This window comes from Squalius cephalus, assembly GCF_949319135.1.
Source record: "Squalius cephalus genome assembly, chromosome: 8".
Taxonomy (NCBI): domain Eukaryota; kingdom Metazoa; phylum Chordata; class Actinopteri; order Cypriniformes; family Leuciscidae; genus Squalius; species Squalius cephalus.
The window spans coordinates 35740348-35755597 of record NC_137129.1 but is presented as its reverse complement, the minus strand read 5'-3'; the positions used below and the strand labels follow the sequence as shown (position 1 = coordinate 35755597).

At 35.5% G+C, this 15250-nt stretch overlaps 1 protein-coding gene across 11 annotated transcripts in view; it reads right to left on the bottom strand.

Moving 5' to 3' along the window:
• Nucleotides 1-15250, bottom strand: part of pou2f2a (POU class 2 homeobox 2a) — a gene marked incomplete at its 3' end in the record, with an annotated part of 82128 nt that overhangs the window by 22878 nt on the left and 44000 nt on the right. For 4 of the 11 annotated variants that reach the window (XM_079878628.1, XM_079878626.1, XM_079878623.1 and 1 more), the window contains 10 exons: nucleotides 10254-10322; nucleotides 9722-9756; nucleotides 8865-8921; nucleotides 7932-8045; nucleotides 6375-6617; nucleotides 5048-5159; nucleotides 4791-4882; nucleotides 1549-1749; nucleotides 259-400; nucleotides 24-172 (listed from right to left, as the gene is read on the bottom strand). In XM_079878628.1, the coding sequence (XP_079734754.1) occupies nucleotides 24-172; nucleotides 259-400; nucleotides 1549-1749; nucleotides 4791-4882; nucleotides 5048-5159; nucleotides 6375-6617; nucleotides 7932-8045; nucleotides 8865-8921; nucleotides 9722-9756; nucleotides 10254-10311 (1203 nt within the window). In that variant the 5' untranslated portion in view covers nucleotides 10312-10322. Of the gene's footprint in view, nucleotides 1-23; nucleotides 173-258; nucleotides 401-1548; nucleotides 1750-4790; nucleotides 4883-5047; nucleotides 5160-6374; nucleotides 6618-7931; nucleotides 8046-8864; nucleotides 8922-9721; nucleotides 9757-10253; nucleotides 10323-15119; nucleotides 15219-15250 lie in introns of those variants that run through there. The other 7 variants (XM_079878629.1, XM_079878627.1, XM_079878624.1 and 4 more) reach the window with 5 other exon arrangements.

Genomic DNA, 15250 nt, shown 5'->3' with positions numbered 1-15250 from the left:
GGTGTGTGTGTTGTCCGACTAACCGAGATGAAGTTGCGCTCCAGGGCAATGCGGACGTTGGTCTCGATGCTGGTGCGTTTCTTTCGGCGGCGTCCAGGCAATCCTTCAAAGCCCAGCAGAGGTGAGGACAGTGAACTGGGGCTCGGAAGCATGTTGTCTATCGCCATGGTTTCTGAAACGCAAACACGCACATTCAAACACGAATCGTAAAGAATGCAAGCATGACACACCAATGAGAAAAGTGACAAAAACACACACCTGCATCGCTCAGCCATTTCTCCAGCAAGGGTTTGAGCTTGCACATGTTCTTGAAGCTGAGGTTGAGAGCCTCGAAACGTGAGATGGTGGTCTGACTGAAGTCATTGCCGTACAGTTTCCCCATGGCCATACCGACGTCCCCCTGCATGAAGACACGGAGAAGAGTTACCATTCGCTCCTTTCATCATTTTATCCCTAAGCAGACTAGTATAGCTTGAGGATTTGTGATTTCTATGGAAGCTTGTGTCCGCCACTGAATCAAAAAAATAAAAAAGGTAATTGCGACTTTTAATCTCTTCAAATACGAGTTTTTTCTTGCAACTGCGAATTTACATCTCGTAATTCTGACTTTTTTCTCTCTCAGAATTGCGTGATATAAACTCGCAATTGTGGGTTATAAAGTCAGAATTGTGAGATATGAACTCGCAATTCTGAGAAAAAAAGTCAGTCTTTGTTTTCGTCAGAATTGTCCTTTATATTCTGACGAAATTAATAAATTCGCCCAACTTAAGCTTTTTTTCTTCGCACACAACTGTGTTAGTGGCATGTTATTTTCTCACAAATTATCTCCTCATTTATTTTCTTCACTGAATATTGTAACTAAAGCTACATTTCTCACTGGTTTTCCAACTGGTTGCATCTTCGTTATTGGTTTTGACCTTTTTGCCAACTTTCTTTAAAAAGAAAATTAAATAAGGAAAGTCTGATCCCAAATAATGCATTAAAATATTACATTTAATAAATTACATTTTAGAAACTGCTCATAATGACTAGAGTTATTTTAATTAATGCCTCCCCTAATCATACACAAAATCTTATTAATATCTATATATCTATCTATTAAGTATTGTATAATTTTAATATAAATACAAAGAAAACATGATTGTTGCATACATACAAAATAAATAAAGATTTAAAACGGCTCAGAATGACCATTGTGATTATAACTAATGCCATAGGCCACCCTTAATTATATACATAATCTTACAGTGTATATGACAAGTATTCTTTATTTCAATAGGTTTCATTGTACATATGAATTAATATTAAACATTATTATTGATTTGACTGCACTGACGCTACTGGATGAGAACTGAACCGAGCTGGACGATGACATCACTGTTTCTGCAGAACTGCTTCATAGATGAAATGAACTAATTTAATAATTGTTGACTTGACTTGATATTGACTGCATCTCAAAAATAAGTGTCTTGAAAGAAGGTTTAATTGTTTTTCATTTCTATTTTTTGAAGAAAAAAAAAGTCAAACTGACAGAAAACTGTTTCACACCTGTGTGAACCCCAGTTTAATTCGCCTCTGTTTGAAGGTTCTGGCAAACTGTTCGAGCTCCTCCAGGTCGCTGGGCTCCTCGGGATGGGGCGTCGCCGTGGGAACGGAGCTCATGGGAGGGGCGGAGGAGGGGGCGGAGCTCACAATGCTCTCCACGTTCTTCTCCCTCTGCAATGACCACAGCCTGTCGTCAAGATGACGCTACAGCACAGATTGGGAAAACACACTACTTTCTCAAACACGTATCTACTGTGAGACAGAGCCTTCAATTTCAAACCCATTCCAAAAGATTCCCTTCATTTTTGCATAACATCATTTCTACCCCTGAAAGGCAACACAATTAGACTGACTATATAGCATATTACAATTCAACTCAAATTATTTTATAAGTACACTTTAGATTAGGGTCCAATTCTCACTATTAACTGACTTTTGCCTCAATAAACTCATAATTACTTCTTATCAATAGTAAGGTAGTTGTTAAATTTAGGTATTGAATAAGGGATGTAGAATATGGTCATGCAGAATAAGGCATTAATATGTGCTTTACAAGTACTAATAAACAGCCAATATCCTAGTAATATACATGCTAATAAGCAATTAGTTAATAGTGAGAATTGGACCCTAAACTATATATATATATATTAGGGCTGTCAAATGATTAATCGCATCCAAAATAAAAGTTTGTTTTTACATAATATATGTGTGTGTACGGTGTATAATTATTTTCTATATATAAATACACACACATGCATGTATATATTTAAGAAATATTTGCATGTATATACTGTGTATATATATTTATATTATATATAATTTATATTATATATAAATATTTTATATATAAATAACACATTTTTCTTAAATATATATGCATGTGTGTGTATTTATATATAGAAAATAATTATACACCGTACACACACATATATTATGTAAAAACAAACTTTTATTTTGGATGCGATTAATCGCGATTAATCGTTTGACAGCCCTAATATATATATATACAGTGAGGAAAATAAGTATTTGAACACCCTGCTATTTTGCAAGTTCTCCCACTTAGAAATCATGGAGGGGTCTGAAATTGTCATCATAGGTGCATGTCCACTGTGAGAGACATAATCTAAAAAAAAAATCCAGAAATCACAATGTATGATTTTTTAACTATTTATTTGTATGATACAGCTGCAAATACGTATTTGAACACCTGAGAAAATCAATGTTAATATTTGGTACAGTAGCCTTTGTTTGCAATTACAGAGGTCAAACGTTTCCTGTAGTTTTTCACCAGGTTTGCACACACTGCAGGAGGGATTTTGGCCCACTCCTCCACACAGATCTTCTCTAGATCAGTCAGGTTTCTGGGCTGTCGCTGAGAAACACGGAGTTTGAGCTCCCTCCAAAGATTCTCTATTGGGTTTAGGTCTGGAGACTGGCTAGGCCACGCCAGAACCTTGATATGCTTCTTACAGAGCCACTCCTTGGTTATCCTGGCTGTGTGCTTCGGGTCATTGTCATGTTGGAAGACCCAGCCTCGACCCATCTTCAATGCTCTAACTGAGGGAAGGAGGTTGTACCCCAAAATCTCGCAATACATGGCCCCGGTCATCCTCTCCTTAATACAGTGCAGTCGCCCTGTCCCATGTGCAGAAAAACACCCCCAAAGCATGATGCTACCACCCCCATGCTTCACAGAAGGGATGGTGTTCTTGGGATGGTACTCATCATTCTTCTTCCTCCAAACACGTTTAGTGGAATTATGACCAAAAAGTTCTATTTTGGTCTCATCTGACCACATGACTTTCTCCCATGACTCCTCTGGATCATCCAAATGGTCATTGGCAAACTTAAGACGGGCCTTGACATGTGCTGGTTTAAGCAGGGGAACCTTCCGTGCCATGCATGATTTCAAATCATGACGTCTTAGTGTATTACCAACAGTAACCTTGGAAACGGTGGTCCCAGCTCTTTTCAGGTCATTGACCAGCTCCTCCCGTGTAGTTCTGGGCTGATTTATCACCTTTCTTAGGATCATTGAGACCCCACGAGGTGAGATCTTGCATGGAGCCCCAGTCCGAAGGAGATTGACAGTCATGTTTAGCTTCTTCCATTTTCTAATGATTGCTCCAACAGTGGACCTTTTTTCACCAAGCTGCTTGGCAATTTCCCCGTAGCCCTTTCCAGCCTTGTGGAGGTGTACAATTTTGTCTCTAGTGTCTTTGGACAGCTCTTTGGTCTTGGCCATGTTAGTAGTTGGATTCTTACTGATTGTATGGGGTGGACAGGTGTCTTTATGCAGCTAACGACCTCAAACAGGTGCATCTAATTTAGGATAATAAATGGAGTGGAGGTGGACATTTTAAAGGCAGACTAACAGGTCTTTGAGGGTCAGATTTCTAGCTGATAGACAGGTGTTCAAATACTTATTTGCAGCTGTATCATACAAATAAATAGTTAAAAAATCATATATTGTGATTTCTGGATTTTTTTTTTTTAGATTATGTCTCTCACAGTGGACATGCACCTACGATGACAATTTCAGACCCCTCCATGATTTCCAAGTGGGAGAATTTGCAAAATAGCAGGGTGTTCAAATACTTATTTTCCTCACTGTATATATATATATATATTTGTTTTTTTTTTTTTGTTTTTTTTTTTTTTTTTTTTTCCTCAAATAAATTATGTTCTTTTGAACCTTCAATTCATTAAATAATCCTGAAAAAAGCGAATCACGTTTTTCACAAAAAAAATTAAGCAGCACAACTGATTTCAACATTGATAATTATAATTGATTTCTGAAGGATCATGTGACACTGAAGACTGGAGTAATGATACTGAAAATTCAGCTTCGCCATCACAAGAATGAATTATATCTTCAAATGTATTAAAATGAAAAAACAAACAAAAAAACAGTTCTTTTAAATTGTAATAATACATCACAATATTACTGATTTTAGTGTATTTTTTGATCAAATAAATGCAGCCTTGGTGAGTATTAGAGACTTCTTTCTTACTGACCCCAAACTTTGGAATGGTAGTCTAAAAATACTATGAAGAATACTGACTTGAATTATTAAATTTGCCAAACTTTGCAGTATACAGGAGAGCGTACCGCATCAAATCCTGTATCCCACAATGCAGTGTCTCAAGTAAAATGCTATGATGATAACTGGACACCATTTGCTAATTGAATAAGCAACATAAGGTGGACAACAATGTAGCCTGAAACCCTTTTTTGTTCATACCTGTGCTTGAAGCCCCAGTCTAGGTGGGGTGGTCAGGAGACTCCCTGGGCTTTGCTGAGGTAGTGAAATCAAATTTGACGTCGAAAGCAAACCTGAGAGAGCATGAATGGCAATTACACATTAAAGACATCACTGCACGCAAATGTTATTGGTGTCACAGAGTCAACTGTTATGTGAAATAATGGTAATGCAGTTTCAGTGATTCCACTGACCCCATATAGCCATAATTAAATAATGTGTGAATAGGCGCATCTTACCTTGCTGACCCTGCTGAGCCTGGGCTTGAGGCAGCAGGAACTGAGCAGGGGACTGTAGAGGATGACCTGGCATCAGTACCAACTGCTGTAACTGCAACAACTGCTGAATGTCCTTCAGAGAGAGACAGAAAGCCTTATGAGGGTGAAAAGAAGACAAGTGAGCAAGTCAAGACACGGGGAATAAGTAAAAAGGTCCAGTTATGTCACAGAGTCAAGTTACAGAAACAACTGTTCGGCGGAAAATCGCAATTTGCATTGTACTGAAGAACCCTTTACCTGATATTTTAATTCTAATCTCATTTCATTCTTTAAATGACCGATGACCGACCTATATAACAAAATGTTTCCTTGCACATGACCAGATGTCTCAGGAACAAAATACGCATATTTCACACATTCATTAAATACTTAAATGCATTCAAATCATACTAAATTGTTATTAAGTACATTAAAATAAATTAAGATTTATTCAAAATTATACAAAAATACATTTGAATAACAAAATGAAATCATTTATAATTTATTTATATTATTTAATTAATTATTTATTTTATTTTATTTATTTATTCAAATGTGGTATTGCAAGATTGTCTGCAAGACTTACATTGTTAGAGTACTGTAAGAATATAATAACTGGGTAATAACTAGGTACTAATCCTGAACCTACCCCTAAACCACCATGTAGTTTCCTTATATTAACCAGTACTTTCTTAGGCAAGTACACTGTAAGTGCACATAAGTGCAAGTACATTAAAAAAAAAAAGTGCAACCTTATGTATTTATATACTAATTAGGGCTGTCAAACGATTAATCGCGATTAATCGCATCCAGAATAAAAGTTTGTTTTTACATAATATATGTGTGTGTACGGTGTATAATTATTTTCTATATATAAATACACACACATGCATGTATATATTTAAGAAATATTTGCATGTATATACTGTGTATATATATTTATATTATATATAATTTATATTATATATAAATATTTTATATATAAATAACACATTTTTCTTAAATATATATGCATGTGTGTGTATTTATATATAGAAAATAATTATACTCCATACACACACATATATTATGTAAACACAAACTTTTATTTTGGATGCGATTAATCGCGATTAATCGTTTGACAGCCCTAATACTAATGGATAAATTGCAATAACTTTCTGTTCATAATTGACTGCATGCCACAGATGCTGTTGATATATAGTATATTTGACCGGGAGCGTTCCCTGAATTGAAATACAGGAAAATGCCAATCTAGCCTCTGATCAAAAATGCACTTTCCTAAAGCGTAGAACGGCAGCGCAGAAGGTACCTGGGCAGTGAGCTGGATAGGCTGCGATAGAAGAGGAGGCGGAGCTTGCTCGTGTTTGGCTTGAGACTGGGCTTGTGCTGCTGCCTGATTGGCCTGCTGCTGTTGCGTGTGCTGCTGCTGATTGGCTGCGGCAGCTGCGTGGGCCGCATGCGCTGCGTTTGACTGCTGCACGGCTGCGGCTAACAGCTGCGCCTGAGCCTGCTGCAACAACAGCTGCTGCTGTGCAGGGAGGAGAGCGGCCAGCTAAAGAGAGGAAGAAGAGGAGCGAGGGATAGAGAGAAAAGGTGGAGAGAAGAACAGCGTCACCAAGCAGCAGAGGCTGGAGCGTCTGTGGCGCCTTCTCTTAAGCAAGCAGGCCCTGAGATGGCATCCACAGCATGCTTAAGCTAAGAAGGTTATACATCAACCGAAAGCATGTTGCATTTAGTTAATAGAAGCAACTGAAGAGCAAAAGAGAAAGAGAGCGAAAAAAAGCGATCCATATAATATTCATATTTGTCATTCATTCAGATGTTTACTTCCAGAGCAGGATTTACAAACTGATCTCCTAACAAATAGTTTTGCCCCAAACTCATGCTACGGACCCTTTTCACATTTCCAGGGTTCTCAGAAGCAGAAGTCATAGGTGTCATATTTGGGTAAACTTCTATAGTGGTGAATGGGAGACGACAGCAAATATATATATATATATTAAATTTACTGCTACGGTAGTATAACAAAGTATAGTGTTTTATATATATATAAAATGTAACATTAAAATGTGAAAAACTGTACTAGATTTGCGATATCATCCCAGCCTGTGAAAAGGGTCCATTGGTTGAAGTAAAAGTGCCACAAAGCCAGAGTTCAGCTTTATGAGGGAAGTAAACTACAAATGGCTTAATAACATTGTCTCTGAATATTTAAATAATTTAAAAAAATGGTTAAAAAATATTACACTTTACCTAAAATTATAATAAAAAAAAAAGTAATATGCAAACAAATCAAGAACAATTTAATCGGATCAAACATATATTTTAAATGGTTCATTAAATTTATTATTAATAATATTTATTTTAAAAATAAGTATTTTAAAATATCAGGGGAGCTAACTTATTGAAGTAGTACATCATTTAAGCCATATGCCTGAAAATGAGACATTTCAGCTTTAACTAAATAAAAGAATAAAGTGAAGTTGCAAACAATCTAATGTTATTTTAAACTGCTTAGTGCTGTTTTGTTTCCCCTCAAACATTTTTCATTCACTTCACTTGCATACCTATTTGTGTCATCATGTGAGTGTGTGTGTGTGTGTGTGTGTGGTTCATGTATTCCCTACATTTTGGGGATAAAAGGATAGTAATAATACCAGAAATATTTGATGTTGTGGGGACATTTTTTGGTCCCCATGAGGAAAACAGCTCATAAATGATACAAAATGTTATTTTTTCTATGAGTGTTCTGTTTAGGGGTAGGGTTAGGGCATTGAATATACAGTTTGTAAAGTATAAAATCATTATTTGCATGGAAAGTCCCCATAAAACGTGTGTGTGTGTGTGTGTGTGTGTAAGCACATACCCCTGCGAGCTGACTGCCTGCCAGCATGAGTTGTGTGTGTGGTAGAGAAGGCTGAACTGGAGGAGGAGGAGGAGCGTGAACACTGGTCATCTCAATGGCCTCCTCGGCTTTAACCTATAAAACACATTCATATATATTATTAATAACAATATATGGAATATGAATAATACATATACACATAAACACTAATAATATAATACATCAGTGTTCTCACACACAATCACAAAAATGGCAACAATATCAAAAATACCTTTTTATTTTAGTACTATTTATTTAGCATATACATTTTTTGTGGGCGTGTTTTAATTTCATTATCATAAATTCATTAAATAAACACTTTAATACTACAAAATGCTAAAACAGCCTAATTTTTTATGTATTTATCTGTATTAAATTAACACTGTAATTTATTACTGGCACAGCTAGTTTGCAAGTAATATGCAAATACACAAGGCCATTACTAAATATCATAAACCGCTTATACCAACTACCACTTCATGTCTTTTCTTGTCAAAGACAAGAACCACACAAGGCCATTTCCATAAGTAAACACACACACTTTCAGTTATTAATTTGATTACTCACAAATTCAGAAGAAGAGGAGCAGTTTAACTCGTTTAGTTCTGTAAATATCCATCCAGAATCTCTCTACTAACTGCATCTGCCCTGCGATCGGTCGAACCTTCTCTTTTTACCTCACTTCTGATCGATCCGGATCCTTTCATAAGTTTCACGCGTCATAGCTCACTTTTCCTCTCTCTCGTGTAAATTGCCTGGCATCTTGTTAGGAATGCGGTTTAAACAGACTAAAGAATTCTCATTTGCATATTGCAATGTTCACGTATAATCACCCGAGGGCATCCATGTTGACGAACACGGTCAAAATAAAAAAGCATTAGGCATGAACACACAAACACACACACACACACACACCTTTGTGTTGCTGGGTGCAGGAGACAGGCAGAACGGACTTGTTTTCATTGGCTGGATCTGAATGAGACAGGAACAAATCATTAGGGACAAAACTCACTGCCCTCAACTGGATCGCTTTAGCTTTAATAAATGATCTATAACAGAACAAATTTAGGCTTAAAAAGGAAGGGTTAGAAACAATTTTCACTAGGAAATTGCTAGTCAATTTTACAATTAATTTGAAAGAACACATTGAATTAAACATGCAATTTTGCAAAAGCAGAAAACCTCAAATAATATTTTCTTGTAAAACACTCCAATAATCTTGATTTATTTGTATTTTTACAGTGTGTTCGTTGAATCACAGTCCTGCTTCTTAGTCAAATATCAGTATTGATGCATCGTGTTTAATATTCATTCAGTGGAAACGAACTGTAAAGTTCACTAAGTTCACCATCATATTTTTCATTGCATTTATCCATATTGTTATTGCAGTAAGCGGCAAACTTCAAAGTGGGAAAATGAGCATGTTAGCCACGGGACTGTCCCTGCAAGCATTTGCAAATGACGAACGCTGCGTGTAATTAAAAGAAACGCTCTAGCATTCTTACATAATCTATTAGCTTTCTTATTGGCTACAGCAGGACAGTTGATCTGACGGTTAACGATACTGATTTTTATAAAAAACATAAATGGTTTTAGAATTTCTTTTTCCCAAATATGCTAAATATGTGTATTTTGTTTTTCCTCAAAACCAGATCTCTGACACCCCTGATCTAAATGGTCACGTTTTTGGAGAACCTCTCAATATTGATGCACCGTGCACCGATGCACTCGAACAACTAACATAAAATTTGCTCTGAAAGTTGTTCACTCACCTGATCGCTGGCCTCTGGACTGTTCCTCTCAGAGTCTGTAAAAACACACACACACACACACACACACACACGCGCAAGGACACATCAGGTCAGAATAGTGCCTCAGGCTCCAGCCCTCACATCAACAAAAGTGTGGTCTGGTTAGCCAGAGGCATTGTATTATTGGAATACCATGGAGCGTTTAACCTGGGTTACTGTATGGTGCAGCAGTGTGTGTGTGTGTGTCAGATTGAGGCCACGGCTGACTAAAGTGTTCTGTGTGTGGTTCAGACCAAGTGGAAAATGTGAGAATTATGACAAAACAAAATCTCATCACTCACACACACACTAACACATCTAGGAATAGTCATGAATCATAGTGTACATGATAAAACATGCTTATACATGCAATGTTTCTCTCCCACAATATCATCACACAAATCTCCTTGATGACTTTACATACTAATAACAATAGATTCTGTAGATAATGCATATAATAACATAACATTTACTACATCTTAAAGCACTCAGACTCATAGTAATCATTTTTTACCTGTACTATCGACTGGAAACTCAGTCCCCATCTTATCATCATCGACAGCTTTAGACATCCTGATATCTACTGAAACAGAGAGAGGAACTGACTGAAAACATCTCTTGGATTTTAGCTTTTTTTTGTCAGTCATCCTTATATCATCAACCACATAAAGGGTAGTTGACAAATAACCATCATAAAGATTCATCAAAAGACTTAAAAGTATATTGGTGCTGAAACTGGTCACGGTTTCACTGGTTTAGGCTTTAGGACGTTGTGAAAAATACATAAAGCTAGATAAAAGATTTTTAAAATTTATATCAACATAAAATCAACTATTAATAACAATTTAATATTTAAATACACACCTTGACACCAAAAAGTAATTCACACATTTTTAATGCGGATTCAATTTTACTCAAGGATCCTTAAGATTTCACCACTTTGAGCTTTTTAATAAAAATATTTTCCCTTTATTTAAAATCCAAAATATTTTCATATTAATTTTTAATTTATGAGATCAAAAAACTGCATCTATGTAAGAAATAGAAAATAAAAATAAATATTTGTTTCATTTTACATTAAGCAAAGTGTGTCTCATAGCTTGGCAAATGATTCAATTTATTCACATAACATTCCAAATAGCTTGATATTTAATTGAGCTTAAACATCTTTGAAATTACCTCTATGTAATATAACATAATATAATATAATATAATATAATATAATATAATATAATATAATATAATATAATATAATATAATATAATATAATATAATATAGAATAAGCTGTAGGTCATAATTAATCCAAAACCTCTAATTACCGAAACAAACACCTTAGAGTCAAAACTCAATGGCTCTATCCGTCTTTCCTTTGTCCTTTACTTTTCTATTTCATTCTGTTTTGGTCTTGTTTGACACCCTCTTCATCCTAATACAGCACCTGCGCCTCCCAGAGAGCAACAAGGATGGAGGGGCATGTCCCATCCTGCACGGCATCATTCATACAGATACACACACACAAACACACCCGCAATAGCTGTTAATGCGGGGAGGAGAGGGTTTCATCCCGCGAGAGCACGTGTTGCACTTCGCAGGAGGATAACAGCTTTTCTCTTTCTTACTCACGGTGAAATTGATGGCCACATCAGACCATCTACACAGCCATTTCCAAGAGCAAATTGATTTCCCTGTCCAGTTCACTTATTGTTAAATTAGTTCATATTACACGGCTGGAACGTGCATGCTGAACACAAAACATATTACAAAGACTCTTTTTATGGAAGCAATCATGTCAGTTAGTAAAACGCCAAATGAAAATAACACTGTAAACTAAATTTGAACCATATTAAGAAAACGTGCCGCAGCATCAAGACGTAAACACACAGTTTGAAAAAGAAATAGGAATTCATGCCGTAATTATTCTAACGTAATAGATGTAAACTAAAAAATGTCAAATTATATGGTTTTACTAAACGCTAAAATGCAATAAAATAAAAACCTGAATTTCAGCAACTTACGTAACTACTAATACTTTAAACATTTCAATTAGACATTTAAACATACAATTAGATTTTAGAATGACGTAAACCTCATCTCTAAAATATTTCATTAAAAATTATCAGAACTTAAACGCATAAATCGACGATTGCACGAATCACGGAAAGTCAGTCTCAACTAAAATTTACATTACAAATAACCACAAACAGAAAGCAAATTATGAGCCTGATATTACAGTAATATTAGAATAAGGTGCATTTTAGTAGTGTGTGATATGTTTCCTAAATGAGTTCTTGAAGGTGGTGTGTTTCTGACTCACCGGATAGTTTTTTGCTCAACACTCTTTGTCCTCTGATCACTCGATGAGAACAGCTCCTTCGGTCTATATGCCACTATTACGACCGTGGGCGCTTTTTTTTTTTTTTGTGGATGTTTCACAAATTTCACTTGCTTTAGTCATAGAAGTCAAATTAAAGCCACTTTCCAACCGAGGCAAACGAAACCTCTGCCTCCGCCACCCACACCATTCAAGCGAGTTACTAAATTAGGATGAATTACTCACTGATATTGATAGTCAAATGATTGGAAATGAAAGAAAAGATTGATCACCTGCTTCCAGACAGTCACGCTGGTGAGGTGAACTAGAGATCGTAAGCACAGTGTAAATCACGGTCAATGAGCCACCGTTATTTTTTCATGATGCAAAGCCACGAAAGGGCCTAGATGAGCGAATATGACGTGTTGGTTGCATAAAACTGTCTCGCACTTCCTTCATCTGTGTGTCTGACTCGAGACCCTTCACTCTTAAAAAGAAAGGTCCAGGAAGCTTTTAAGATTCAATAAGAGCTTCTCATTTTCAATTTCTTTAGAAAACCAATGTTCTTAAAAAATTAAGAAAGCAAAATCTGATTTGATGAACATATAATACAATAGAGAGAACTTTTATGATCTATAATAAACTATAAAGCCCACACAGCACAAGTGTGGCTGATAACGATACATGGTTCAATGAGGCTGTGATAGATTAGACTGTAAAAATAAATATAGAGAGACACTAACTTAACTTGATGTAGATGTCCAATAAAGAAAACATAAGACTGCACTGTAAAGAGAAGTATGTAAAAAAGGGCCCAATGTTCACTGTAAAAAAAGTTGCTTCCTTCCTTCATTTTTTTTTAATTTTTTTTTTTAAGTACAATCAACTTGGATGTTTAAGTCATTTCAACTTAAATTACATTAAACTGACTTAATGACTTATTTTGATGAGTTAATGCAATGTAAAACCATATGTTCTCATAACTTATTGATCATATCATTTTTATAGTGTACTGTTAAAATGAAGGAATTGTCCATATTGATTTTGAATTACACATTGTGTTTAAGGGTTAAAGGAAGTGTCTGTAAACTTAACAGAAAATCACCAGTACCTTTTTTATGTTTCTATGGATTTTTTTTTTCGTACAGAGCGTTACTTCTAAAAGTCTATACTGTGCATCGTCATATAATACAATTTTTTAAAGTTATGGTACTCCATTACAGTATATTTGATGAACACAGAATTTGTCTCAACATTTTAGTCCACAATTATTGCCCTTGCTAGCTTACATAACATATTATATTGAATATAATCATATCAATGTTAATATATATATATATATTATTGATTGTTTTGTTGGATAAAGTAAATGTTAACATTTATCTTCAGAAGCTTACGTGACTCTTAAAAAGAAAGGAAATAATTCCCTTTTAAATATTTACAAATGAAAAATTCTGTATTACAGTGTAGCTACGCTATTTAAAGATTGTGGTGTATTTCGGTAATGACTGACCTTTTTATTCAAAGGACACAATAAACATGACTAATTCGCCAAAACCCTCACGAAGGCCACTTGGAAATATCCTTCCGATGATACTATTTTGATGATATACAAAATAGTATGAAAAACGTTGAGGTTGACTCACATGCCATTGTTTCTGTCAGTATTACCCACAAACCTCTGTGCTGTGTGAGTCAGTCTAGTGTCACCCCATTTCCTGTTTAAACGTGTAGCCTTCCACTCACTCTCATCTCACACACACACACGCACGCGTGCACACACACACAGAGCGTAACGAGAGATATTCTTGGAAAAACTCAATCAAACAGCATCAGTCACATCTTCCTAAAGAGTAAAGCTGACTGAGAGAAACAAATTCACAAGTCATGTTCTGAGAGCCTTTAAAAGCTCTTATGTTCAAATAATTGTTTTGAAAAATGCACCTATTAATTCATATTAAAATGGGAATGCACATTCTGAAAGAATAAATTGAACACGCTATGTCACTTTTGATAAAACCAACAGCCAAATACATAACAAATTACCTTATTAAATGAAGTTAAATTTGATTAAATTAAAATTTGAATAATTATTAAATAACTAATAATTATACCAAAACTAAAGCTATGATCAAATATTTTTGCTTTAATAATCTAAGAGGCATATCACTTGCATAAATTTCCTTTCGTAAGCATTACTGTAAAAGAACCAAACCTTTTCTTTTAGTTGATTATTACTAAAGATTCAAACAAAGTATTTAGTAAAACACAAAGTAATAAAATGCTCTGTATAGGATTCGAAAACAACATTCAAATTGTAAACTGCGATTTAAACGCTTTGGCTACAGATAAAAGGTACAAAGCCTTAAAAGTGTTTTGTTTCATAAAATGTTGCTGCTATAACATAATGCTTAAGCACAAATGCAGAAAAAATGCAAAACTGCCCTAATGGCAACTTAATATACTCCCGTAAACCATCATGTGAACACCTTAAAAACATTAAAAACACACAAACAAAACCAACCCCCTCTCAACTGCTCACTTCACAAGATCTCCCACATTCAAATCTTTTCTGACAATATCTGGCTTCTCCATCTAGCTGCTTATTTTAACTGTCATATTTGTGCTATTGGGTTGTGGTTTATTTATTTGTAATCTAGTGTGACTGTCCAATGTCTGGTTGTTGGTTATGGAGTGACCTTGAGTATAGGAAAGCTGCTATATAAATAAAACATATAGCCTACTTCACTGATTTTTCATACTCTTTTCATATATATATAAGAAAAGTGTACACATGTACACACTGTTTGTATACCAGGGCTCTAAACACTGCACCAACATAGATTACACCTCATATACAAACACACACACACACTGATATTCAAGTCTCTTGCATTCCTCTAGAGATTTGCTCCTGACATTTCATTACTTTAGGCCTTAGTCCAGTTAGTTTTGATGTCCTCTCATTAGCAGAGTCTGTTAGTGAAGGCGAAGCTAATTAACCTTGCGGCCCCCTCTCGAGAGATCATTAGAGGGAAGGAAAGCGAGAGAGAAAGACACTGACTTACCTGGAATTCAGACATTTCGCCATAGCCGCCATTTTATAAATAAACCACAGCCTTCTGTCTGCTTCTGTCTGAGACTCTCAGGTTAATCAGTGTGCGATAGTTCAGTCCACCTCAAGGCATCTTAATGACCT